Below are 27,283 nucleotides of genomic sequence, written 5' to 3'. Positions count from 1 at the left end.
CATAACCTCAAACAGTCACACTCCAAACTTCACTATGGTGAAGACCAAAGAGCTGTCGAAGGACACCAGAAACAAAATTGTAGTCCTGCACCAGGCTGGGAAGACTGAATCTGCAATAGGCAAGCAGCTTTGTGTGGTGAAATCAGCTGTGGGAGCAATAATAAGAAAATGGAAGACATACAAGACCACTGATAATCTCCCTCGATCTGGGACTCCACGCAAGATCTCACTCCGTGGGGTCAAAATGATCACAAGAACGGTGAGCAAAAATCCCAGAACCACATGGGGGACCTAGTGAATGACCAGCATAGAGCTGGGACCACCGTAACAAAGGCTACCATCAGTAACACAATACGCCTCCAGGGACACTACTGAAGGCAGATTTTTGTAGATGGGGGGCAAAAACAATGGTCCCTCTCATGGCTATTAAAATATGCCCTCACTCACTGGCTTTCCCTCTCTGGTTGCGCATTTACTGCGGGAGCCCACACAATTTTTTTCAGCGAATTAACCCCTTTATTTCACACCTAGATGTCCGAAATTTTACACACATACCCTTATCTAATTTCAGTGAAATGAAATGGTTTACTGTATGTAAACCATGTGTCATTTCACCTCGGGTTTTAGAATGATTTTACAGAAGCCAGCAATTGATTTAGTGGCTATTCTGCTATGTAGAACGCTATGAAATATATATATATATGTGTATATATATATATATATATATATGTGTGTGTCTCAATGATATATATATATATATATATATTGTATTCTATGTGTCTATATCTATTCTTTCGTTTCTTTATTAAACATGTCAGTGTGATTTTACTGTCTCGCAAAATGAATTGCCGGCTTTTGTTAAAGGACATCAGGTGCGATTTTCTCGCAAGTCACACTTGTGGTCCGTTTGTAATCCGATTTTTTATCGCACCCATAGACTTGCATTGTGATCCGATAATCGGTGACTATCGCAGTATGCTGCAATTGTATCGGCTCCAGGAAAACGGCCGAGAAAAAAATCGGATGATGGGATCTGCCCCATAGATTAAAATTGAGACGATTGCAATGCAATTTTTTATCGCATTGCACTCGTCCGTTTTTGTCGCTAGTGTGACTCCGGCCTCATAGTTGTGGTCTACCTATGATGTCAATTACAGGCCTCTCTCATCTTTTTAAGTGGGAGAACTTGCACAATTGGTGGCTGACTAAATACTTTTTTTCGGTTCCATGACAATTGTGTACAAGATAATTGTGTACGGACAATTGTGTACAGAAAATTGTGTACAGGCCAATTGTGTCCAAGGACAATTGTGTACAAGGACAATTGTGTACAGGGCAATCGCCTTGTACACAATTGCCTTGTACACAATTGTCATTGTACACAATTGGCCTGTACACAATTGTCTGTACACAATAGTCCGTACACAATTATCTTGTACACAATTGTCCTGTCACCCTTTTTTTCCCCACTGTATAAGGTATATGTCTGCCATCTGTACTTACTTTTGTATAGTCTTAGTCATTTTATTTGCTTTACTATAGAGGAAAAAGTAGTGTTTTAGCAATAGTATTAATTTCAGATGGGATTAGAGGTTCACTGGGAAGTTATCAGAAATCATTGCACTTTACAAATTAAAGTCCACATGATTATTGTAATTTCAAGATTGTTTTGTACAATTTATTAGACTGTTACTCTGTTTGTCTTATGCTACTTAGCACATGTCATGTGTCTCTTTTGTGAATTTTTGTCATGGGTCCGCTTTTGTAATGCACTCTAATAGCGTGCCATGACTGTAATCTCCATTAAGTATTTTGGCCAGGCTGTGTGCACGTGCGGTGTTATGTCTCTTGTTCCTCCTGCGGTTGGGCGTCAACATGCCTCCGATACACGCCGTTAACCCCCCTCCTTCTCCCGTGTGCACGTTGTGATGCATGACGCCTATTCCGCCGCAGGATCTGGGACTTCCACTGAGCATTCGCCGATGATGCCGGCTTCTATTGGTCACTTCTGACCATGTGACATATCAAGGGGGCTATTTCAAGGTCCTGTTTCCACACCATGACATCCCCTTGATAAAGCGGCATTGTGGGCCAGCGAAACGCGCGTTGGGGTGGACTTGTGGCCTGGAATTACCTCCTTGTTGCTACCTTAACTCCGGTAAGCCCGACTTTTACCTGTAGTGGGGATTTCCCGTGTTTTTATGCTTGATTATACCATGTGCTTTTCCAGGGCTTTACTGGTAATGGGACTATTAATCGATCTTTATACCTGACACTTATACCATGTGGAGGTGTTTCCCATTTGTCTGTATTGTTTGGACTATTTTGACTACAGTGATTGTTGTATGATTTTTATGTTAACTTTTCTACTGAATGAAGTTTGTACTGATTTCTCGTATATATCACCTGTGACTCCTTTTTTCCTCCTGGTTTTCCATATAATTTGGAGTTGGTGCAGTTTCCTAAATAGGGTGGATTACCATTGGGTGTTTTCCGCTCCTTTTCTTTTGGCATTATTAGTATGCAGGTGGAGGTGTTATTATTATCAGAAAAAATTCTAGTAATATATTCTCAGAGCTTTGTAGTCTGATTATATATGGGTTACGAGATGATAAAAGTAAAACATAAAGTAAACCATAAAGATAAAAAATATACAATCAAGGCAAACAGATAAAAGAGACTGTGAATCAGCAGAAATAAGAACTCAATCGTATCTCTGATTTCATTTTTGCAAAGAGGAGCCGCTGTAATAAGGAGAATGGGAATTATTACTGAAAGTAAAATACCAAAGAAACAATTTCTGTGGCAAAAGTTAAAAGAAAAAAAAAGAAAAGTCACAAAGAAAAATCAGCTCATAGCAACCAATCAGAGTTCAGTGTTCACTTTGATGAACTGCACTGGAAAAAGGCAGATTTATGAAAACTTTCTAAGAAAATGCTCCCCTGTAGCAATCAATCTCAGCACAACTTTCACTTTTGAAAAACATTTTAGGCATTTTCTTAAATTTCACCTAGAGGCTCTTGTTGGATGCAATGGACATCGAGGCTAATTTTTCTTTAATTTTGGCAAATGATGCTTGTTAGGTTTCCCTTGTTGTCATTATTAGATAGTTTTTATGCTCTTTTAAAGTGTCTATTCAGGTCCAGCTATCTATATTAGCAAAATCTGGATTTGATAGCACAATGACTTGGATATGTGGGGGTAAACTGTTTGGGTGCATGGCAGAGCTCGGAAGGGAAGGAGCACTGTTTGAGTTTTTCAATGCAGAATTGGCTGGAATTGAGATTGGAGAGTCCCTAATGTGCCTAAATAGTGGAAACCCCCCAATTCTAACTCTAACCCCAACCCAAACACACCTCTAATCCTAATCCCAACCCTAACCATAACCCTAACCTCAAACCTGACCCCAACATGCCCCTAACCCTAATCCCAACCCTAACCATAACCCTAACCACAAACCTAACACCAACACCCCCTAACCTTAATCCCACCCCTAACCCTAATCCCAACCATAACCCTAGCCCTAACCCTAACCTTAACTTTAGTCCATCTCACTTTAGCCTAAAACTAACCCTAACTTTAGCGCAACCCTAACCCTAACTTTAGCCCAACCCTAACCCTAACTTAAGCCCAACTCACTTTAACCCAACTCTAACCCTAATGGAAAAATGGAAATAAATATATATTTTTTTATTTCATTATTTTTTCCTAACTTAGGGGTGATAAAAAGGGGTTTTATTTAGTATTTTCCGTATTTTGATCACTGTGATAGGGTCTATCACAGTGATCAAAATGAACCAATAGGAAAAATTTCTTATTGTTGCCAGGTGCCGGCCGGCAGATCTTGGCGGGCGCACTGCGCATGCGCCCACCATTTTCTCCTGGAAGAAGACACCGGGGGACATCACGGGGGCATGGAGGGACTCCGGAGGTAACAGGGGTGATCGGGGGGCCCTATTTCTCTCTCCTTTGATGCATAATCACATCAGAGGAGAGAGAAATTAAATGGCAAATCAGACTTAATAACGGCGATCACAACACCGGGGTTAGTAAAAACCAACTTGAATCATGTTCTCTGAGGTCTTGGCTGCCCCCAGCAGCTGAGACCCCAGATAAATTCCGACACTGGGGAGCGCTATAACCTTAAACCTCAGCGCTGTTAAAAAGCGGCGCTGTGGTTTAAGTACCCTTAACTGCCGCCATGAAAAGGCATATTAGCGGTCGTTAAGGGGTTAATCTAAGTATTGATTAGCCCCTTCCCATGCAGTCTGCCTTTGCAAACATTTGTGAATGAATGTTTTGTTCTAAAATAGTTTGAATTCAAATGCAATATTATAATTTTATGCCACCCTTATTACAAGTTGACTTGTAAAATATCTACCATCCTAAACATTCTAATATCAACTGGAAGTGATAGTATTGAAAATTAGAAGTGTTTAACCCCTTCCTGACATATTTCATACAGTTACGCCATATGGTGTCTCACAGCAGATGATGGCTGTGATATTCAGCTCCACTTATGAGTGTCACTCTGTTTAATGCCGCTGTCTTTTCTTGCAATTTTGCCACACTAGAAAATTGTTACCACTTTCCAGTATATCACATGATCAATTTAATGGTTTAATTCAAAACTACAATTGTTTCCACAAAAAAGAAGCCCTCATTTTGCTATGTCGACGGAAAAATAAAAAAAGTTATGTCTCTTCGAATTAAAAGAAAATGCAAAAATCACAAATATGGAAAATAGCCATGTTGTGAAAAGAGGTTAAAAACCACAGCAACTCCATGAAGTGTCAGACCATGTAAAGCTACAGAAAAGGGACACCAAGGACTGAGGTATATAATGCATAAAAGTCACCAAAGTCCTGATAACTCAATAACTGCAGAGCTCCAAACCTCCTCTGGTATTGAAAAAAAAAGTGCACCTGGAGCAATGGAAATATGTTCAATGCAGTGACAAATCATCCCTCTCTATCTGGCAGTTTTAACGACAAGTCTGGGTTTGGAGAATGCCAAGAGAACATTACCTGCCTGATTGCACTGTGTTAAATGCAAAGAAATGCTATAGGGTTGTTTTGTAGGGGCTGGCCGAACTCCCTTAGCTCCAGTGAATGTAAGTCTTAATGCTTCGTCATACTAAAACGATTTGGTTAATTGTGTGCTTCCACCTTTATGGGAAGAATTTTGGGAGGCCTTTTTCAGTTCCAGAACGACAGTGCCCCTTTAAAAAAATTAAGGTCGACAAAGGCATGATTGGGTAAGTTTGGTGTGGAGCAAAACGACTGGCCTCACCATATAACGTGACCTCAACCCCAATCAATACCTTTAGATGAACTATAAAAGAGATTGACAGTCAGGTCCTCTAGTCTAATAACCTCAGAAATGTTCCTCTGGATGAATGAGCACAAATTCCTACAGACACATGCCAAAATTGTATAGAAATCCTTTCCAGAAGAGGAAGATGGTATAGCTACAAAGCTCCATATCAATGCCTATGAATGCCTATGCCTATGGATGTAGAATGGGATTTCATAAAAACTCCTGTAGATCCCCTTAACCTTGTGTCCATATAGTGCATATACATAACTATATATATATACACACACACCCCAATAAGGAAACCCTTGCATATACCATGGAATTTTGAAGAGAAGAAGTCTGGTAGGTTCCATTCATCTTCCTTAATGAAATTATGAAATTGCTCAAGGTGTAAGTGTTATTAGACTGGAAGGAGGAGTAAGGAGCAGATAAGCATTGAGAAGTGGTCCATTTTGATTTTTTAAGTGGACCTTTCTCTATGTAAAACTCAGTTCTCCTAATGTATTTTACAACTTGCCAAAATGGTGAAATAGTCCAGATCTTGTAACATTTGAGTACAAGGCTCTATATACCATTCCGATGATGTATAGAATCAGCTCTTCCCCTCACAGTTGATAACTCTCAGAGAAAAAGAATCTCACCAAATTTTGTTGTCTGTCTGCATTTTGCTCGTTCCTTATGTGACTGCCAGACTATTTAGATGAGCCAGTTGTCAAGAATGAACATTCTTATGAACACTCATTCGCCACACATTGGCTCATCTAAGTGGGCTATAAAACGTTCAGTTAACAACTGTATATCAGTAAGGAGGAAAGTAAGGTATAATCTGTTGCCGTCATGGATTCTGTACCTTTTTGATTCCTCTGTAATCGTTGTCGTTGTTGTTTTGTTACTCGGAGCCCAGGATTGTCTACTGAATGTAAAGAATAATTCATTGCGTCAGACTCATAACCCAACAAAAAATGAGTAATGTACACGACAATCCATACCTATAATTGAAAAACATTCATACCTTTTGTTGGTGGCTTCTGGTCCACTAAATGGAAACAAAATGCATACTTTCAGGAGAGGCATTAAAGGAACCACAAACAGTAATTTATGTAAGGCACCTCGGAAGATTACAGTGTATAAACGTTGTTATTTCCTCGGGTCCTTTTCTGCCATACTTACAGAATTATTATAAAGAAAGGATCATATTCATTACTAACATTAATTACATCTCGTGCTGGAAGTTGTCTTTAGTCATGATATATGCTATTTCAGTCATGATAAAGATGGCTGGTGCCCAATAGGTGGCGCAATTAACTTTGTCAATGATCAGATTCACAGAATATCTTTAGCAGGTCACTCTCTGAAGAGGATTGTCCCTTTATCGTCTTTATTGTTTTATCTTTAGCATTTTCCACAATTAAAAATCTTTTAGAAATAAGTTCTTAGTTACGATATGAATTACTTGTGCATTTACTAGTTGTTTTAACTGAAAAGTATCTTCCGTTTAAAGAGTATCCTGTACAGAATGCTGTTAATATAATTGGTTAATTAATTAGCTATAATTTTTTAAACAATTTTACGTGTAAAATATGTGTTAAAGGACAGTAGGTAATAAATGTTTAGTGTATTAAATCAGAGATACAAACAATATGTTATTATTAGAAATTAGGGGCAATAACTATATGAAACCGGTTCAATATCAAAGATACAAACCTGTTCCTCATTTCTTGCTCTTTTAACCATCTTTTTATCAATATTGGCTACTCAGTCACACTTTGTATAAGCTATTATGGCAAACTAAATTAAATATATATTTTATAATAGGTCTACCTCAGGCCATATAATAACTCAATTAATATAACCTAGAGTATGGTCTTACATTATATAATGTAATTGAGTTCATCATAAAATAGCTCTCCAGACTTAATAACTAGAGAATACCATCTGTGCACTTCTTAAATAGTACTTGCCTCTCCTGTCATGTCTAATATAATAAATGTTTACATTTTTTTAAATACAATTATTAAGAATTAGCTTTTCCTAGATCTCTGTGCTGTGCTGCTCCTCTGAGAAAGTGGGGCATTACCGGTTGGAGGTGTCTCTATACACCGACACTCTCCAGTCAATGCTGATAGTACTAGACTGTATAGAGAAACATTCCTTTGACCGGAGGAATGGAAACATATGGTGACAATTTATTTATAAATGTCCAGTAGGAATAAAAGAGATATTATTCCCCAAACCATCTTCCAAGACTTTTCCCGAGCATCCCCATCCTCTAGAGCTTACCGTACTTCCTCAGCATATCAGTTTGTCCTTCAGATGTGACCTAAAAAATACTGCTTCATGAAAGCCTACAGCCTGCAATATCCGCATTGCCAGCTTACTACAACCTGCAATGACCACACTGTCACCTTGACACCACCGGAATTGCTGCAACCCCCAACCTATTGTCTTCTTCCCTGTTAACATGTAGATTGTGAGCTCGTGAGGGTAGGGTCCTTTCCTCTCTGTACCAGTTATGTTCCTGCTAGTTCATTTATTGTACTTGTATTTTATATATGTATTGTGTGTAAACACTCATCACAGGTACAGCAATGTGGAATTATTGGTGCTTTAAACAAAATAATAATAACATTACATAATGCAGATTTTTAGGTAAAGATGTAGAGAAGTTATTTCATTGGGAATACAACATTTACTAAAATAGACATGTCAAGAGAATGGACAGGTGTTTTTCTAAAAGAAGAAGATATACATCAAACACACTTAAACTTATACATTGGAGTAAAGGTATCAGGGAAGCTTATGCTAAGCGTGCAGAAGCTGCAGCAGGCAAGTATTTATTGTACTTACTTATATAGCGTCATTATATTCGCCAGCGCTTTATAGACATTGTAAGCCCCAATGGGGAAAGTGATAACAATCTAAATTCCCTATCAGCATGTCTTTGGGGTGTGGGAGGAAAGATACAAACATGGGGAGAGCATTCAAACTTCTTACAGATGTTGTCCTTGGTGGGATTTGAACCCCGGGCCACAGCACTATAAAGCAATGGTGCAAACCACTGAGCCACCATGAGCAATGTGATTGATCCATAAGTCTGGAAATAAAAACTGTTCAGTAAAAATAGGAAGCTTAATCAAAATTAATCAAAACTTATGAACCCTGATGAGGTGAAGGTCCAATTTTTAGCCATTTATAAAGTTGAGCAGCTATATTATGGTCTTACTCATATTAATCTTGGCAGATCCTGGTAGTGTTCATCAACTAACCCCTAATGGTACATGTCAGAGGAAAGAAAGTTGTCCTTTAACATACCTGAACTTTTGTTCTTGCAGGAGAGAAGGGTCTGGCAACAGAGAATTTCCTTCTCACCGGTAAGTAAAAATAGGTTCTTGGCTGACAGTTGCTATAAGTTTACAGCCAGGATCTGCAGCTTGCTATTATATATTTTGTGCTAGTTCATCACTATTTTCAAAATATCTGCTTACTAACAGTGAATGACAAAATTCTGTTACCCTAAGAAGCTCAGGACCCATCAAGACCTTGGTGTGATGTGTCCGTAATGGGAGCTTCATCTGCCATTTTGTTTATGCTGTTTGTTGATTTTATGATGCCTTTCAGATGAATAAAGGAATAGAAACATCTCTATGGTGCCTTCGAAATGATTTGTTCCTGGGTTTGTATAAAGTGCTAGTTCTCAGTCTGGGGTCCAGGGCAGGAGAGTTTCTATTGCTGATGTGCTTAGCTGGCCGAAGATTGCCATCACTCATACAATGTTAAAAACTAATATATTTGGATATTATCAGATTGAGACAGATTTTCAATCTATGATTGTAAACAATAATATTTATATTCAATGGCAGCAAGCAAAGACCATGGAAATAAGAAGGAATTAAAGTCAAAAGAACAGTACAATAGTGCATACTCTTTGTCATACAAGTATGGGACCGATTTACCGGACTGCCCATTTCATGTACACTCACTGGCCACTTTATTAGGTACACCATGCTAGTAACGGGTTGGGCCCCCTTTTGCCTTCAGAACTGCCTCAATTCTTCGTGGCAGAGATTCAACAAGGTGCTGGAAGCATTCCTCAGAGATTTTGGACCATATTGACATGATGGCATCACACAGTTGGCGCAGATTTGTCGGCTGCACATCCCTGATGCGAATCTCCCGTTCCACCACATCCCAAAGATGCTCTATTGGATTGAGATCTGGTGACTGAGGAGGCCATTTGAGTACAGTGAACTCATTGTCATGTTCAAGAAACCAATCTGAGATGATTCGAGCTTTATGACATGGCGCATTATCCTGCTGAAAGTAGCCATCAGATGTTGGGTACATTGTGGTCATAAAGGGATGGACATGGTCAGCAACAATACTCAGGTAGGCTGTGGCGTTGCAACGATGCTCAATTGGTACCAAGGGGCCCAAAGAGTGCCCAGAAAAAATTCCCCACACCATGACACCACCACCACCAGCCTGAACCGTTGATACAAGGCAGGATGGATCCATGCTTTCATGTTGTTTACGCCAAATTCTGACCCTACCATCCGAATGTCGCAGCAGAAATCGAGACTCATCAGACCAGGCAACGTTTTTCCAATCTTCTACTGTCCAATTTCGATGAGCTTGTGCAAATTGTAGCCTCAGTTTCCTGTTCTTAGCTGAGAGGAGTGGTACCCAGTGTGGTCTTCTGCTGCTGTAGCCCATCTGCCTCAAAGTTCGACGCACTGTGCGTTCAGAGATGCTCTTCTGCCTACCTTGGTTGTAACGGGTGGCAATTTGAGTCACTGTTGCCTTTCTATCAGCTCGAACCAGTCTGCCCATTCTCCTCTGACCTCTGGCATCAACATGGCATTTCCGGCCACAGAACTGCCGCTCACTGGATTTTTTTTCTTTTTCGGACCATTCTCTGTAAACCCTAGAGATGGTTGTGCGTGAAAATCCCAGTAGATCAGCAGTTTCTGAAATACTCAGACCAGCCCTTCTGGCACCAACAATCATGCCACGTTCAAAGGCACTCAAATCACCTTTCTTCCCCATACTGATGCTCGGTTTGAACTGCAGGAGATTGTCTTGACCATGTCTACATGCCTACATGCACTGAGTTGCCGCCATGTGATTGGCTGATTAGAAATTAAGTCTTAACACACAGTTGGACAGGTGTACCTAATAAAGTGGCCAGTGAGTGTACAGTAAAGGGTTACTGTGTGAGCAATTACTATGATATTACTATATGCTATGATATTTTGTAGCAAATTAATTGGCTGCCATTTCCACATACGAAGACGAGTCAACAAACTGGCTGCGTCCTATGTGCTATGGCTGTGATCTAATTAAATACTCAACCATGTCTCTACAGATGACACGGATAAAACACCAGTTATGGCATCTTATATTTTGTAACTAGACAATTTACCAGGGGCTGTAATGCCCAATGCTCTTTAATATCTGATTATTAATTTAAGCTCAGTCAGCCATTTTCTTAGGCCATTTGTGTGCTTTACTCTCATTGTACAGAATCAACTAAATGCACAAGAAGCGGTATGACATGCTATTACCCAGATGAGGGTGTAACGTTAATAAATGCATATCTATTAAAGTGCGCTTAGTTCCATTCAACATACGGTACTTAGCATGGAAATTGTTGTCCAGTATCATTAAAGGCGTTTCTGTTTCATAAGTTGTTAGGAAACCTTTCATTAACATATACTTGATTCTGAAGTGTATACAGTCTGTCTCCAGCTACATAATACTTTTCATATTTTGTATTGCGCTCTGTATTTCTCTAAACATTTGAATTGAGTTTGTATGTTCTCCTATTGGGTTTTCCCTCGAAAGTCTGGTCTCCTCCCACACTCCAAATCTACTGATAAAGAATTTAGATGGTGGGGACATTTATGGATAACAATGACTGTAAAATGAAGCGGAATGCAATAGTGTTATATAAGCAAGAATTTAAAATAAATAAATGAAACATAAGTAAAATCAGCCTCTTTAGCAACCATATATTTCAGACCCATAGCGTCATGCCATCCCACTTAACTCGGAAAATTTTGCCAACTTTCATGACACCAGTGATAAGCCACCCATTCGGTTTACTAATGGGCGCGTTTATGGCGGGTGGGTTGGAATATCACTGGGAGGTAAAAGTTGCCAATAAATAGGATCGGTCAAACTGTCAGATCTTATAGAAGCTTCAAAAACAGCATAGCAGATTTATAAAAATGCCACCAAGCTAAAAGCAAAACACTAAATATAGCCACCCATAATATTGACAGGCACTGCATGATTTCACATCTGTGAAGATTTTCTTGGACTTTTGTATATTCCACGTCCTGTCATGTCAGTATTATTAGCTTGGCTGGCTATATAAAGTAACTTGTAATGTGAGCTCCATAGTGGGGAGCTAATGATCATTGACTCAGTGGCAGAAGTGCAGATGCAGATCAATGCTCTAAATGCAACGCAACATTGACAAGCTGAGCAGCAAACTGTCAATGCAAGGCTAGCCAGCACCCGCAGTCAGAGGCACATCTGTGTGCGCCTTCGTTTTTAGGCACTACCTCATGGGGACTCTTTCCAGAGTGGCTGCTTTATTTCCTCCTTCATATGTGTTTCTTGATGGAATTCTGTGAGGAAATATGGAACCACAGGTTGTAAAAAAAAACATCACAGATTATAATCTGTGTTACGGTGCTGGAGATTATGGCTATGTTCTGTAGAATTTGCTATAATGAAATTGCAATGGTTAAGATACAATGGATCTTTTCTTAAAATTCTATAGAACATTGACTCTCTTTCTTCTTGTATCTTGGCTTACTATATCTAAAAATCTAATTAGAGCCAGGTTTGCCAACTTGGTTTTTACGTTTTCTGGACAGTTTATAAAAAAATACGGACGGGTGATATTGTAAAACCATAACAAATCATAAAGTTTAGAAGGGATAATTTTGAAAAGAGGACATCAGCTCCACTCACTGTGAAATGTAAAATGATAATTGCAGTCAAAATAATATGTAGAACTTTCTGCAGCTTCAAAAAAAATCACGGACACCTTCATATCTTTTTTACGGACAGGGCAAAAAAAGTGCTCTATTTTTACGAACTTTCCTTGAATTTCTGGACAATTAATAACCATGATCGGGACTCATTTATGTCACATTAAATAAATTCCATGTGAACAAAAATTTCCCTGTCGAATTTGAGCAAATTTGGCAAATTTGGATATCTCCAGATTTCTCTCATCTCTAACATTGGTACATGGTGAAAATTCAACTTTGGGGGAATCGGTTTATGCTTAGGGTGGTTAATTGCCACGCTGTATTCTCTTGCGTTTTTTTCTATATTCTTTCTTTAAACTATGATTCTTTCTAAGCCTAGAACATCTAGATTTCAATGTTACACAAAACACATTAGTAAGTCATATCACGCTTGACGTTAAAATGCTCCATTCCTTTTCATCAGATACCACATTTTACAATAATTATCATGATCAACTAAATTCTTTCTGAGTATTGTCCTTACCCTATATAAATTACTTACAAATGATTAAATAGATGAATGGAATGTTTAACTTTTAGTCCTATAACTTTATATTAGCAATGTTACATGGTATTAATTGATATGAGTATTAGTAAGTAAAAGAATAAACATGCAAAAAGCTTGTTACATGTGACACATTTCTTATTTAAATGCATATACAGACTGTTTTTTTATTCTATTTATCACCTAACATTACTATTAATAAATCAAGATAAGATATCAAGAAAATAAAGATGGATATTTTAAAATAAAATACCAAATAATTTCTTTTATTTTCTTGAAGCTAAGTCATTACTGAAATGATTCTGGAGTAAATGAAAGAGGTTTTACATAAATAAGGCACAGTTAATATTAATATATTCATAAACGCATGTGTATAATATGTATAAATTTTGCTTAGTGGTCAAATCACTTAATTAATATTTGGGAAGACTTGTTAATGATCAAGACTATCAAAAACCTCCCGCTGCTTTCTCATGGTCAAAGTGGGAACTAACTTTTCTGCAATATATAGTTTGACTAATCTTTCTGAACTGTAAAATTTAACTACAGATTTATTCTGTCTATAAGGAAAGCTGCAGGCGGCCATATTAAAGAATTATTTTAACGTGAACCTGTCAGCACAATAACCAACACACAGTGTCAGGTCGGTGCTGTTACACTGATTACAATGATACCTTGGGTGATGAAATCCGTCTTGTGGTTGTTGTGTAATCTTTATTTTCAGTTTTCAGTTAATGATTCTCGTGCTTCGCGGCGGCCTGTGTGGGGGGTCTTCATGTGGTGCTCTGATTAGGTGTTCATCTGTATCGGCTTATGACAGGTCACTGATCCCTCACTGACCTGCCCCCTATTTTACATACTGAATATAATGGGTTTTTTTTAAAATTCACATTCAGCAGGCAGGCTCCGGCGGCAGCGATGTAGCATGCTCATATTTATAAAATCCATTTAATTATTTTATGTAGTGATATAAATTTCTTCAGAAAAAAAATTATTTTTCAAAAATGGCGCCGAAAGCACCTGCACAATAGCAACTATTACCAATCTGATAGATGCTACGGTGCAGGTGCCACCAGTGCCATTTTAGTGGAGACAAAAAATTTTTTCTCAGCAAAATGGCGCTGGCAGCACCTGCCAGCTGAATGGGAATTTTTTTTTTAAAGCATATTATATTCAGTATGTAAATTAGGGCCAGGACACTGAGGGATCAGTGACCACGCAGCAGTCTGCAGTATGAATACCTAAGTAGAGTACCACATTCAGACCCCCCACAGGTCACCCCGAAGCATAAACATATCATTAAATGAATACTAGAAATAAAGATTCAACAACAACCCCATGACGGATTTCATTAACCAAGGTATCATTATAATCAGTATAACGGCACCAACCTGACACTGTCTGTAGGTTACTGTGCACAATCCTGCTGACAGATTCTCTTTAATGTTTGCACGCAAGACAAGGAAACACCTCAACCTCCACCACCCTGGTGGTTCTCGTCAGTTCCGCAGTGATGAAATTCTTATCCTTCCTTAGTTATGTTATAAGCCATACATGTAGACATCCTAACTGAGGCCAGTGATTGACTTTAATGACTGTATGACATTCATTAATGATTTTGCTACAAAATTTCCCATCATTACACCATGAGCCATACAGGACCACCCTTGAGAGAAAAAAGATCCTCAGAAGCAGAGTCCACTCATTAGAAAAGCGCAATTGTTGTGATGCTAAGTTGGAATTTAATCATTACCTTTTATGATTATTAGAAAGCCTTCACAATATACACATGACATTAAATTCTATGTACAGAGATTTTTTTGAGATTACTAATAAAATACAAAAAAAATACCTGTCTAAAGCATCGTCGGATTTAAATCTGTTGTGAATAGGCTTCTTCTCTTTATCAGTTGCGCTGTAACACAACACAGACCACAATTCATGTTACTAGAAAACATGCAAATTTCCCAGTTCAACAAAACATATTTCATAAATTCTCCCACCGAAATGAGACTTCTACCATGTGTGGTGTAGTGACCACTGTGTCCACTAGGGGGCACTGTGTGGGTGTCCCAGGATGGGTGGATAGTCATGTCCAGGGTGGTAATAGGAGCAGGGTCCTAAATGACCGTTATGTATCCCAAGGTGGTGGCCTTGGGATGAAGGCTTGATTATGTGCTGATCAGCTACTGCTGATCTTTTTTTCCAATGTGTTAGGGAGAATCCTTCAGGTGATTGGTGAGACGGGTGGGATCAATCACCTACAGACCCACCTAGGGGCGGGTGTCTAAAACGCCCATAGTAAAGTATGTGTATGAATGGTTGTAGGACCTGTGATGAGGTCATAGCCATGTGATCCGGTGGGCAGGGCTATGGACCATATGGGGTGACCAGGGTAGGTCACATGAGGGAATGCTTGGACCCGGTTGGTCCGTATGGAAGGTCTCGTCAGACCGACTGTGCTGAGGAAGATGTGTCTGCCTTCCTGAGTGCCTGTGTGTATCATGGCTGCATGTGTCTGAGAGTTCCCAGGAGAGGGAATGAACGTCAGGACTGAGAAGCAGCTATGAGGTAACCCGGACAGGAGATATAACTGTGAGGCTAGAGAGCCTGTGTACCGGAGATAACAAAGCCTGTGTGACCACAGGGTTAACAGAGGAGAGCTGTGTCATGGACGCTATGCTGTTTGAATATGAACTTTTCTGTTGCTGTTAATGGTTTATGCTGCATAATAAACCGAATGAACTGAGTTTTGTTGAGAAACCTGTGCCGGACCTGATTTATCGGCTGCCTAGCGAGTGTCCCCTACCTTAATGACAAGCGCTACCATACACATGTTATAATTACACACATTGGTATATTTCCAACAGACATAAGATAGGCTGACTGAGGACGTTCAGTAGCCTTCAACTATTAAAAAAGTGTAAACTATCCTTTTACTATGTAATTATTCACAAATATCATTCCTTAACCCAAAATCTATTTGGAAATCAACAGCGCATGTTAGCTTATGTTTCCCATCTGTAAAGATAAAAAGGACACAGAAGTTCCCATTGCAATCTAGGTTAATGCGGCTACACACCAGATCCCCCATTGACAAAGCACAATACTTTAAAGGGAATCTGTTAGAAGGTTTTTGCTATGTAATCTGAGTACAGTATGAGATAGGGGTTAAAACACAGATTTTAACAATGTGTTACTTATTAGGCTGTGTGCTGTTGTTTACTTACAGCTAAGGTTTTATCACTAAGACATTATCATGGCTGTGACTAGCTAGCGTATGGGCATTCATCCAACTCTGCCCCTTCCTGTGTTAAGCAACTCACTGTTTATAGACTATGCACATAGAAAGCCTAGTGTGGGTGGGGTTAGCTTTCTCAGCTCTGCTTCATGCCTAATCTAAGAACTCTGATTATGTCACAACTGTTGCACCCAGTAATCTCAGTGATACGTGGTTGGATTCAGGGTTTCTTTGCCTACATTATGTTTCTGTCAGATGAGGTAGAAAAAACATGCTGATGAATTCCCTTTAAAGAGAACGTGTCACATTTTACCTGGGGTCCTTTCTTTGGGCAGCATGAGGAGTTGAACAGATTGATATATAGTTTTTTAGCGAAAGATTTAGTATATCTTGTAGTAAATTAAATAACCATTCTATGCTTAGGGGTCCACTGGGAGGTCCTAATTAGTGGTTGACAACTATATACTGTATGTACAGTCATATACAATACAACTGAACACTGGAATCCTAAACATAGAAGGAAGGAGCAGATAGTTAAATGAATATAAAATTATATAGAAATTTGCATTACAACCTTCATATCAATTTGTTCAGCTGCATCTGCTTTATATTATGTTTAATCCACTATAGAAAAAAAAACAGTTTCATATGAGCATAAACAATAATTCTTTATTAATTCAAAATATCACAACAACACAATTATATAAAAAAAAAATTTCAATAAAAATTAGAGGGAATATCCATGATGTGGAAAAGAGATCCTGTGTCATTATGCAATACAGTTTCCATGTCCAGTATATGTCAGATCCTACAATATCTAAAAATAGAGTGCCTCTAAGGGTATAGATGATACCTAAATTCAGTGCATTTCACTAATCATCCATCTGAAAAAAAATCTCAAAGTGTATATATCTTCCATCTAAAAAGTGCAGTAATAGCAATATCATGTGTATGAAAGTGTTAAGTGCAAAGCAAGTCTAGCAAAAAAAGAAGGAATATAGCAGATACCATGTAAGTTAAAGCTTAGCAATCTGTGCTGTTGTTTACTTATAAAGGTTTTATCAGTTTTATCACTAGGAGAATATCATTGCCAGGTCTGCTATGCACGTGACTGCTAATATGACTCTGCCCCTCCTGTGATAAGCAGCTCACTGTCAATAGACTATGTACATACAGAGTCTGGTGTGGGCGGGGTTAGCTTTCTCAGCTCTGCTACATGCCACATCTAAAAACTCTGATTGTGTCCCAACTGCTGCACCCAGTAAACTAAGTGATACATCACTAGATTCAGCTTATGTTTGCCCACATCATGCTGCTCTCAGATGAGGGAGCAAAATCCTGCCGACAGATTCCCTTTAATTTCTATGTTTTGTAAAGTCAATAAAATCTTTATTAAGTGTATCTAACCCTAAATGGATACCATGGAAATGGCTACAAATTGGATTCTACAGAGTTTGCACTTGTGTTGAACGTAAGAATTCTTTGTTCTATGGTTCCTACTTTTACTAAAGCAATGTTCTCATAAATTTGCAACAATGCAAAGTTTTCAAATAATTTAATTATTACCTGTCCAAGTCCTCTTGTGATTTATGTCGGTTCAGAACACTTTTCCCATAGTTTTCATCTCTACTGTAATAATTATTAAGAAAAAATGAATGTAAGCAGAGCTAACACAAACACCAGTGCATACAATGATGCTACAATAGCTTCTTTACATCTGCTCTTCTTCCTCTTCCGGTCGTCTTTTGATCCAACTACCGTCTTTTAGCAGGGTCCTTTTCTTGTTAGTCTCCTGTATCACATTCTGTCTGTTCATCGATCCCAGAGTGTTACTTTTGGCATCTAGTGGGGAGAGCAGAAAAAAAAATGAATTGTCTGTGAAGACTTTACTCATATTCACGTGGCATCCATTATCTATTTTTATATATTAAAAAAAAATAAATTTAAAAAATAGTTTTTAAAGGGGTGTTCTCAACTTCTGTTTTCTCCACTGTCTCCCAACTTTCTGGTTGCCGATACATTCTCGTTAATTGACAGATCAAACTAGCGGCATGATTGCAACGGTGACTGTAGCGTCCCAGAAGAAATAAAGTTCATTTTATCCCGGATATCCGTCACACTCTTGCTTCAGAGGCCAGGCACCTTCATAATGCTATTAACCTGCAGAATAACTCTACATCTGCAGGTCACTAGTGACATGGTTCCCTTTAAGGGATTTAACACATTTATTAGTTTGCTTTTACACATTATTCCTATGTTTATTTAGATATTACCATTTCCAGATTTGTTAAAGCTGAAAGATGACATGTTTCAAACCTGAAAAATAGAAAAGAATGACATTAGACAATAATACTCTGTGATAAATGCTACTGACCAGCATTATTGTATGTGATCATTGTAATTCATTGCACGATATTTGTGTGTATTCCCAATTTAATGTTTCATTTAGACCTGTAGCATAAGGGTGAAGCAATAGGTAAAAAAGTCCTGCCTTATCAGGTAATAATGATTTGCCCTACAGCATACATGTTAAACTCTGACCCACAGGCCCATGGGTTGATTATGTTTGGTCCCGTGGGATGATTATGTTTTGTCCGCAACGCTGGCACCGACCTCCCTTTCTGCCCAGCATCGCACTTTCAACTATATCAGCATCTTAGATCAATGATGGAAGAGGTGTTGTCTGACGCTCCCCCCATCATTCTCCCTCTGCATTTGACAACTCAGCTCAGCTGGAGCAGTGACGTCACTGTTTTGTGCCTCTGTGCAGCGCGTAGAAGTGCTTCAGAGCACTCAATGCTGAAACTAGAGCAGATGGGGAATGAAGAGAGGTGAGTATTTATTTTTTTAATGTAGTGCCCATTATACTGTTTGGGAGACTTTGTGGGGCCATTTGTACCCTAGAGAGGAGGACATTGTTCTGTGTGGAGGACTATGTGGAGCCCATTATAATCTATGGAAGGCTATGTGGTGCCACTATACTGTACAAAGGACTATGTGGGGACCATTATGCTGTATGGAGGACTATGTGGGGCCATTATTTTGTATGGAGGACTATGTGTGGCCATTATATTCTGTAAAGGACTGTGTGGGACACATTATACTGTGTGGAGGACTGTGTGGGGCCATTATACTGTATAGATGATTATGTCAGGCTCATTATACTGTGTGTAGAGCTGTGTGGGGTATCATACAGTGTTGGGGTCACAATACTATGCTGGGGAGGTTGAGGGTGGTGTACTGTAGGGTTATCATACCATGCATGTGAAGGATACTGTGGGGGAATTCACTTTGGGGGTATCATACTGTGTTTGGGGGGCACCTTTGTTGGCATCATACTTTGTGGGTACAATACAATATAGGGACTTCAATAGGAGGAAAATTACTTTGTAAGGGCAATTTATTAATTAAAATTTGGCTTTATTCTTAACAAATTTTTATTTTTTTGTATAATTCTTTACTGCTTGTTGCCATGGGGGATCTTTCTAGCAGCTTTGGCCGAACATGCTTACATGCTCTCTTCTCTGTTGAGCTTGTAATCATGGCCCTGAGGTTGGCTAAATAACTTGAGAACAGCAATAATGTCAGCACTGCTGCAATGTGCTAAATAAAGGCTAATATGCCCCATATTGCATCATTAGCAGCACATAGTTTGGGCCAGCGATGCGACAGGAACAGTCATCAATCAGGAGGTATTAAGTTTCTATACAAATAGGTTCATTGTTAGATTTCTTAGTAAGCAAAAACTTCCTAAATTGTTGCCATTTTTTAAATAAATATCATGGTTGGCGTGCAACTTTGTCCAAGTTTTTAAGTTTGGCCCTCTGTGTATTTGAGTTTAACATCCCTACCCTACAGTGGCCAATACTTTATGGCTTAAATATAAAAGTAGCCTTGTAAAACATATTTGGAATATTATTTCATTACTAATTAATGACTGATACTAGAACAATATCGCTGTTTTATTCCAGGAACAGCAGCATTCATGTCCATGAGCTATAACTGATATTGCAAGTCAGCTTCATAGAAATAAGAGGGCTGATCTGCCGTACCTCATACAGCCTGAGATCAGAGTTGGTGGAGTCTTCAGAAGAAAGATAATATCTTTCTAATACTGTGCAACCCCTAGTTCTCTTTTTTATTTATTAAAACAGAAATAATTAGTAATTTTTTTCCTCTAGTTTTAGATGTTGCTACATATTAAAGCACCACTCTGGCCTTTTTTTTTTTCTTTCCCTGCCAGAGTGGTATCACTAATGCACGTGCCCTGCCATTTTCTTCTGTTTTCGGCGCCATACCGGTTGTGTTCTGCTGTTTGTGCCCTGCCAGATAGCTCCAGTGTCCAGTGGGTGAACCAGAGGTCACGTCTCAATGTAAGTCTATGAGAGCCCGAACAAGGCCAGAACGAGGCTCCCATAAACTTGCACAGAGCTTGTGACCGTTACCTCTGACTTCTTGTCAGTCAGAAGCTGCGGTCACAAGATGGAGAAGAGTAGAAGACAGTGCCGAGAAGAGCAGAAGACAGTGCCGGGAATAATAAAAAAAAAACTACAGTTGCTTTAAGAGCTCCTATGCCAACTTTCTATATAAGATGAAGGCTTAAATGGTGTTCTTTGTAGACATTAATGTGGTTTTAACTTTGGTTATAAGCATGATGATGGAAGAAATGAAGATGAGTCAGACTCCACACCTCTGTAAAATATGCAGATATTCTCAGTGAAACTGGCGGGTTTTGCAGTCACTCCTGCTTTGCATGTTGCCAAATATTTTGTTTGACTGATCCAGTCATATGAAACCAGGGAGTTTGGGCAGTGTTCACATACGTGTTTCTGATGACATTTCTATTTGCATAATCACTGCCGTGGATGAACTGCACTGAAAGGATAAGATTATACCATACTTTTCACTGGGAACTTTTAGTTACTGATAGTAGTTAGGCTAGTTTCACACTTGCTTTTTTTTGCAGCGCGTTTTTCCCGCAAAAAAACGCATTGAAAAAACGCATACAAAAGCATACAACTGCTGCGTTTTTTTCAAGCATTTTTATGAGCATGCATGAAAAAAACGCAGCGTTTTTATGCGTTTGTATGCGTTTTTAGTGCGTTTTTACCGCGTTTTTACCGCGTTTGCGTTTTTTTCCAACATTAGGTGGCCCCTCACACTAACCCAAACCATGACTTTACTAACCCTAACCCTGACCCTAACCCTAACCCTAACCCTGACCCTAACCCTAACCCTTAACCAAACCATACTTAACCCTAACCCAAACCCTAAACCCTAACTAACCCTAACCCTAACCCTGACTCTAACCCAACCATACTTAACCCTAACCCAAACCCTAAACCCTAACTAACCCTAACCCTGACCCTAACCCTAACCCTGACCCTGACCCTAACCCTTAACCAAACCATACTTAACCCTAACCCAAACCCTAAACCCTAACTAACCCTAACCCTGACCCTAACCCTAACCCTAACCCTAACCCTTAACCAAACCATACTTAACCCTAACCCAAACCCTACACCCTAACTAACCCTGACCCTGACCCTAACCCCAACCCTAACCCTGACCCTAACCCTAAACCCCCTTAACTAACCCTAACTCTAACCCAAACCCCTAAATTCCATGGTTAACAAAAAAAACGCATGTGCAAAAAAACGCATACATAAGCATGCCAATGCGCACATATGCGCACCCATAGACTTATATTGGGTGTCTTGCTGTAAAAAAAACACAATGCGCGCGCATGCGTTTTTTTGAGGCAAATCGGACGCACAAAAAATGCAACAGGTTGCATTTTGTGCGCCCGAGCGCATACCGCAAAAAAACGCATGCGCGGTAAAACGCGTACAAACGCATGTGTATGCGCACATAAGCGCATCCCATGCAAAGTATAGGAAAAAAAAACGCATGCGCTATTTAGCGCTAAATTACCGCGAAAAAAAACGCAAATGTGAAACCAGCCTAAACCGCTTCAATCTTTGACAGCGTCAATTAACATGCACCAGCCGGGGGGGAGGGGAGCGCGTCATTCCATGTGCCGAACGACATGCCTGTGATTGCAGGATGCCAATGGGATGCCATTATAGCAGGGGTCTGCTGAAGACCTCCGTGCCTGTCATGATGATTCTCCTGTGAATGCCAGCCTATAGCTGCATAAGCAAAGTTTCTTTTTTTTTTTTTTTTTTTACAAATTTGCAAATTGTTTAATCACCACATAAATAACAAAAATTATACATGTTTTGTATCTCTGTAATCATACTGACCTGGAGAATCATATTGCCAGATCAGATTTACTGTGTATAGAACATGGTAAATTAAAAAAAAAAATGTTGCAATTTCAACCCTCTTGGAATTTTTTTCCTGCTTTCCAATGGATTTACATGATAAAATGAAATATGTAATTCAAAAGTACAACTCATCCTGCAAAAAACAAGCCCTCATCTGGCAGTGTGGATGGAAAAATATAAAAAAAAAAGTTATGGTTCTTGGAAGACGGGAAGGATAGAAAAAAACAGAAAAATTGACAGGGCGTGAAGGGGTTAAAACTAATGCCAGATAAAATGTGCGCGGCACAGCTAGCAGCAATGATTCATAAAGGAGCATATATGGAGATTAACATTTTTATGCTATTATTAGCATTTAATTTAAAGCTTAAAGGGATTGTTCCCTTTCTGATAATGTTCAGCCCTAGATGCAGTTTGTAAAAAAAAAAAAAACACCATTCTGTAATCACCTTCCCCTGGTGCACAAGTGAGTCTCTGCCACTGCTCCTGGAGTCAGGCATTGGCTGTAATCCTGACATCACACTGACAGCACAGCAGCCAATCAGTGACTTCACACTGACAGCACAGCAGCCAATCAGTGACATCACACTGACAGCACAGCAGCCAATCAGTGACATCACACTGACAGCACAGCAGCCAATCAGTGACATCACACTGACAGCACAGCAGCCAATCAGTGACATCACACTGACAGCACCGCAGCCAATCAGTGACATCACACTGACAGCACAGCAGCCAATCAGTGACATCACACTGACAGCACAACAGCCAATCAGTGACATCACACTGACAGCACCGCAGCCAATCAGTGACATCACACTGACAGCACAGCAGCCAATCAGTGACATCACACTGACAGCACAGCAGCCAATCAGTGACATCACACTGACAGCACAGCAGCCAATTAGTGAGTTCATAGGATGTTATAGGGGCATTATGGGGAGCAGTAGTTTCGCAGCTTTGCAATACCTGGCTTGCCACATGTTGAAAAGATGGTAGATTCTAACAATCGATTAAGATCAATAGCGACTTGGCAAAAAGTAGATCCGTCACCAGATATCACAGTGTAAACTGCATACGTTATTATACAGATCTCTTAGGACCCCGTGAGACTGGTGCACTTAGCTTGTTAGGATATGTGTCAGAAAGGCTATATAATTTTTCTTATAACCTGTTAGTCCAGCAATTCTGCAGCCCTAGGCTTAAGCCTCTGTTGCCTTCCTACCTATTGTGTCCTAATAATAACATAGTTACAGCTTATAGTGTCATAAAACAACACAAAAGAGTCTGTGTGTCTCTAAGCACATGTTCTCAATGAGACATACACATGTAATAGTACTGGTAGTAGTGATACCTCAACACATGGCCTATTGAGACTCATCTCAAGCAATTGGATCTGAACATTGGATATTCATCTATTGATGCATTGGGAAGTCAATCATTTGCTAAATAGTAACCAATTAGTCAACTAATACAGTCAGGAGGAAGAGGATAACAATGTTTTGAACTTTTGACTTCAAGGCTTCATGAACCGCCATAAACTGATACTTCAAATGTGAGACTACCATCATTTTATAGACAACCATCTTGGCTATTTCATACATAAATTTGAGTTGCAACTATTTAGAATATGATTAGTTATGCAGATTCTTGTCATGTCACTGCATTGTTACTGTTTTGCTCTTAAAAATCAAATTTTTAATCTAATATATAAAGCTCAATGTGGGTGTGTATGTATGTATGTGTGTATGTCCGGGATTGGCATCTGCACTGTCGTAGTTACAGCCACAAAATTTGGCACAGTCACACGTCTGGACCCCGAGAGCATCATAGGCTATGTTGTGAGGCAAAATTTTAACCCCGCGCGCTCCAATTCACCAAACAATTTTGCCCCTATCTACAAAATGGGGAAAAAGTGAAAGGAAAAGTGTTGGAGGCAAATTGACAGCTTCCAGATGTGAACAAGGGGGACTTAAAGAATGAGAGCGATGGCACCAAAGAGTATATACCATACAGTTGCTAAGGTGGGGCCCTGACATGGGATACTCACCACACACGGGGATAAGAACACACACAAAATGCGCCACACACTACCACGTGCTTCAACACATATACTACCCTCAGCACACATTTCACCACACATACACCAACCTCGCCACATAAAAGTCAAAACACAAAACTCGCCACACTGTCCCAGAGCTGTTTAAAAGATGAAAAATGAGCTGTGATTGGTTGCTATCAGCAACAGTTTTCTTTGTAGACAGTTGTGGTAACTGAGGCCTATTATTTTTATCATTTCTATGGTGTTATCGTCCTTCTGTAAAGCTGGAAATAACACAATTTATTACCGTGCCGACACAGACCACCCTCTGACACAGACTGCAGGGGGAGCCCAGTATCACACAGGAGAGGATTAGATACACGGCTCAGCAGTCAGTATCATACAGGATAGGATTAGATACATGGCTCAGCAGTCAGTATCACACAGGATAGGATTAGATACACGGCTCAGCAGTCAGTATCATACAGGATAGGATTAGATACATGGCTCAGCAGTCAGTATCACACAGGATAGGATTAGATACACAGCTCAGCAGTCAGTATCACACAGGAGAGGATTCGATACACAGCTCAGCAGTCAGTATCACACAGGAGAGGATTAGACACATGGCTCAGCAGGCAGTATCACACAGGATAGGATTAGATACACGGCTCCGCAGTCAGTATCACACAGGATAGGAATAGATACACAGCTCAGCAGTCAGTATCACACAGGAGAGGATTAGATACACAGCTCAGCAGTCAGTATCACACAGGAGAGGATTAGACACATGGCTCAGCAGGCAGTATCACACAGGATAGGATAAGATACACAGCTCAGCAGACAGTATCACACATGATAGGATTAGATACGCAGCTCAGCACATAGTATTACACAGAATAGTGTTAGATACATGGCTCAGCAGTCAGTATCACACAGAATAGGATTAGATACACGGCTCAGCAGTCAGTATCACACAGAATAGGATTAGATACACGGCTCAGCAGTCAGTATCACACAGAATAGGATTAGATACACGGCTCAGCAGTCAGTATCACACAGAATAGGATTAGATACACGGCTCAGCAGACAGTATCACACAGAATAGGATTAGATACACGGCTCAGCAGTCAGTATCACACAGAATAGGATTAGATACACGGCTCAGCAGTCAGTATCACACAGAATAGGATTAGATACACGGCTCAGCAGACAGTATCACACAGAATAGGATTAGATACACGGCTCAGCAATCAGTATCACACAGGATAGGATTAAATGCACGGTTTTTATGTGCAATATAATCCTTATAATTTGTTATAACTAACCACAGTTGGTTACTATGCCCAGGCAATGCCAGGCTCTTCAGCTAGTTTTTAATATTTTGTTAGTATCTTGTAAATCCACCTTTGGCTTTCAGCACTGCCTGAATCCTTCTCGGTATGCTCTCAATCAGATTCAAACATGTTTCTACAGAAATATGATCCCAGCTCTCTACACATTCCCAAAGTTGTTGCATATGGGTTGACTCACATGGGTATGTTTACAGTTTTTCTTCAACTCTACCTACAAGTGTTAGATTTGGTTGAGGCCTGGGGACTATGGAGGCCAATCTAGCACCTTTACTTCATTGTCATTGAACCATTTCTTCACCAATCTTGATGTATGTTCAGGTCATCGTCCTGCAGGAACACAATGTCGTTCTTTTCATATTCATAGTACTTGAGTGTATGAAGTAACTCACCTTGTAGGATACTGACATATAGCTCAGCATTGAGACCACCATTGATTCTAGTCAATTATCGAATGCCTCTTGTGCTGTTCCTTCTAAAGTTATGCATATACTCATATATTCATAGACTGTGTTATTTTCCATGCCATGTATAATAGTCCTGCATTTGCTCTGCTGCCACCTGCTGTCCTTTCTCTGTATAGCAGCCTGCAGCTATTTAATTCTAGTACATGCCTTCTACTTCCGGGTCAGGTCACGCCTTCTCTTCCTGCTAGCAGCCATTCTTAGTTTCATTTTCTGTGGGAGAGACGCGCTTGTACCGAGCTGTGAAAGGCATCAGTTTTTCGACCGCTTTGCTGCACCACCTTGCTTCACAAATTTGCTGTATCATCTTGGTTGTTACACCTGCATTTCTGGAGAAGTACTGCATTACCAATCATATGCTGTATGTCTAGATTTCCAAATAAACAAGTCTGGACTTCACAATCCCTGTTGTGTATAATCTCTCCAGACGCTAAACAGCAACATGGTCCTGTCTGCTCTGCACTGAGGAACAGAATGTAGGAATCTCTCCCAGCCCCAATCAACTACACCTCCATTCACCTCATGTGGGAACAGAACAGTCGAAACACTGCCTTGAAGCCGGCAAAAAATCACCCTTATATCCTAACCCATCTGCCTGCTCACATACTGCAGCCCTGCCCTGCTAAAAACTGTCTGCAGCATTACCCCAGACCCCATTGTGCATAGAAACTCTCTGTATATTATATGACATTGCTGCAGATTGTCGGACTGCAAAACCCCACAATTCTCCAAAAACAGCTTGGGAATCTTGTCAGGATGTCTTAACTAAGCTGCACTGCTATTTCCAGCCCTCAATTCAAAAGTTCAGTTTCTTAAAGAGACAGCGCACCTTAAATCAAAATGACCGAAAAAGACTGCATTGTCTCCCACTGCTGAATCAGAGCAAATACAACCCGATACTGCCCATTATGAAGAGGGGGAAACAGAGCCAGCTTTACAAACAGACCAAGACTCACGACCAAGATGCTCTGTCAAACCAACCATAAAGGCTGTCGAAAACTATCACAAAACGAAGGATGAGTTCAATG

General features: G+C 39.8%; 1 protein-coding gene across 4 annotated transcripts in view; it reads right to left on the bottom strand.

Moving 5' to 3' along the window:
• SCEL (sciellin) overlaps positions 1-27,283 on the bottom strand; it is a 150,458-nt gene that overhangs the window by 68,268 nt on the left and 54,907 nt on the right. For all 4 annotated transcript variants that reach the window (XM_073580421.1, XM_073580422.1, XM_073580423.1 and 1 more), the window contains exons 2-8: positions 18,385-18,427; positions 17,827-17,953; positions 17,678-17,740; positions 14,723-14,785; positions 11,889-11,954; positions 6,332-6,355; positions 6,170-6,232 (exon numbers count right to left, since the gene is read on the bottom strand). In XM_073580421.1, the coding sequence (XP_073436522.1) occupies positions 6,170-6,232; positions 6,332-6,355; positions 11,889-11,954; positions 14,723-14,785; positions 17,678-17,740; positions 17,827-17,953; positions 18,385-18,418 (440 nt within the window). In that variant the 5' untranslated portion in view covers positions 18,419-18,427. The remainder of the gene's footprint in view (positions 1-6,169; positions 6,233-6,331; positions 6,356-11,888; positions 11,955-14,722; positions 14,786-17,677; positions 17,741-17,826; positions 17,954-18,384; positions 18,428-27,283) is intronic.

Source organism: Dendrobates tinctorius, unplaced genomic scaffold (genome assembly GCF_039654945.1).
Source record: "Dendrobates tinctorius isolate UK_male_01 unplaced genomic scaffold, ASM3965494v1 ptg000064l, whole genome shotgun sequence".
Taxonomy (NCBI): Eukaryota; Metazoa; Chordata; class Amphibia; order Anura; family Dendrobatidae; genus Dendrobates; species Dendrobates tinctorius.
The sequence above is the reverse complement of the archived record's forward strand: the minus strand, read 5'-3'. Positions and strand labels throughout refer to the sequence as shown.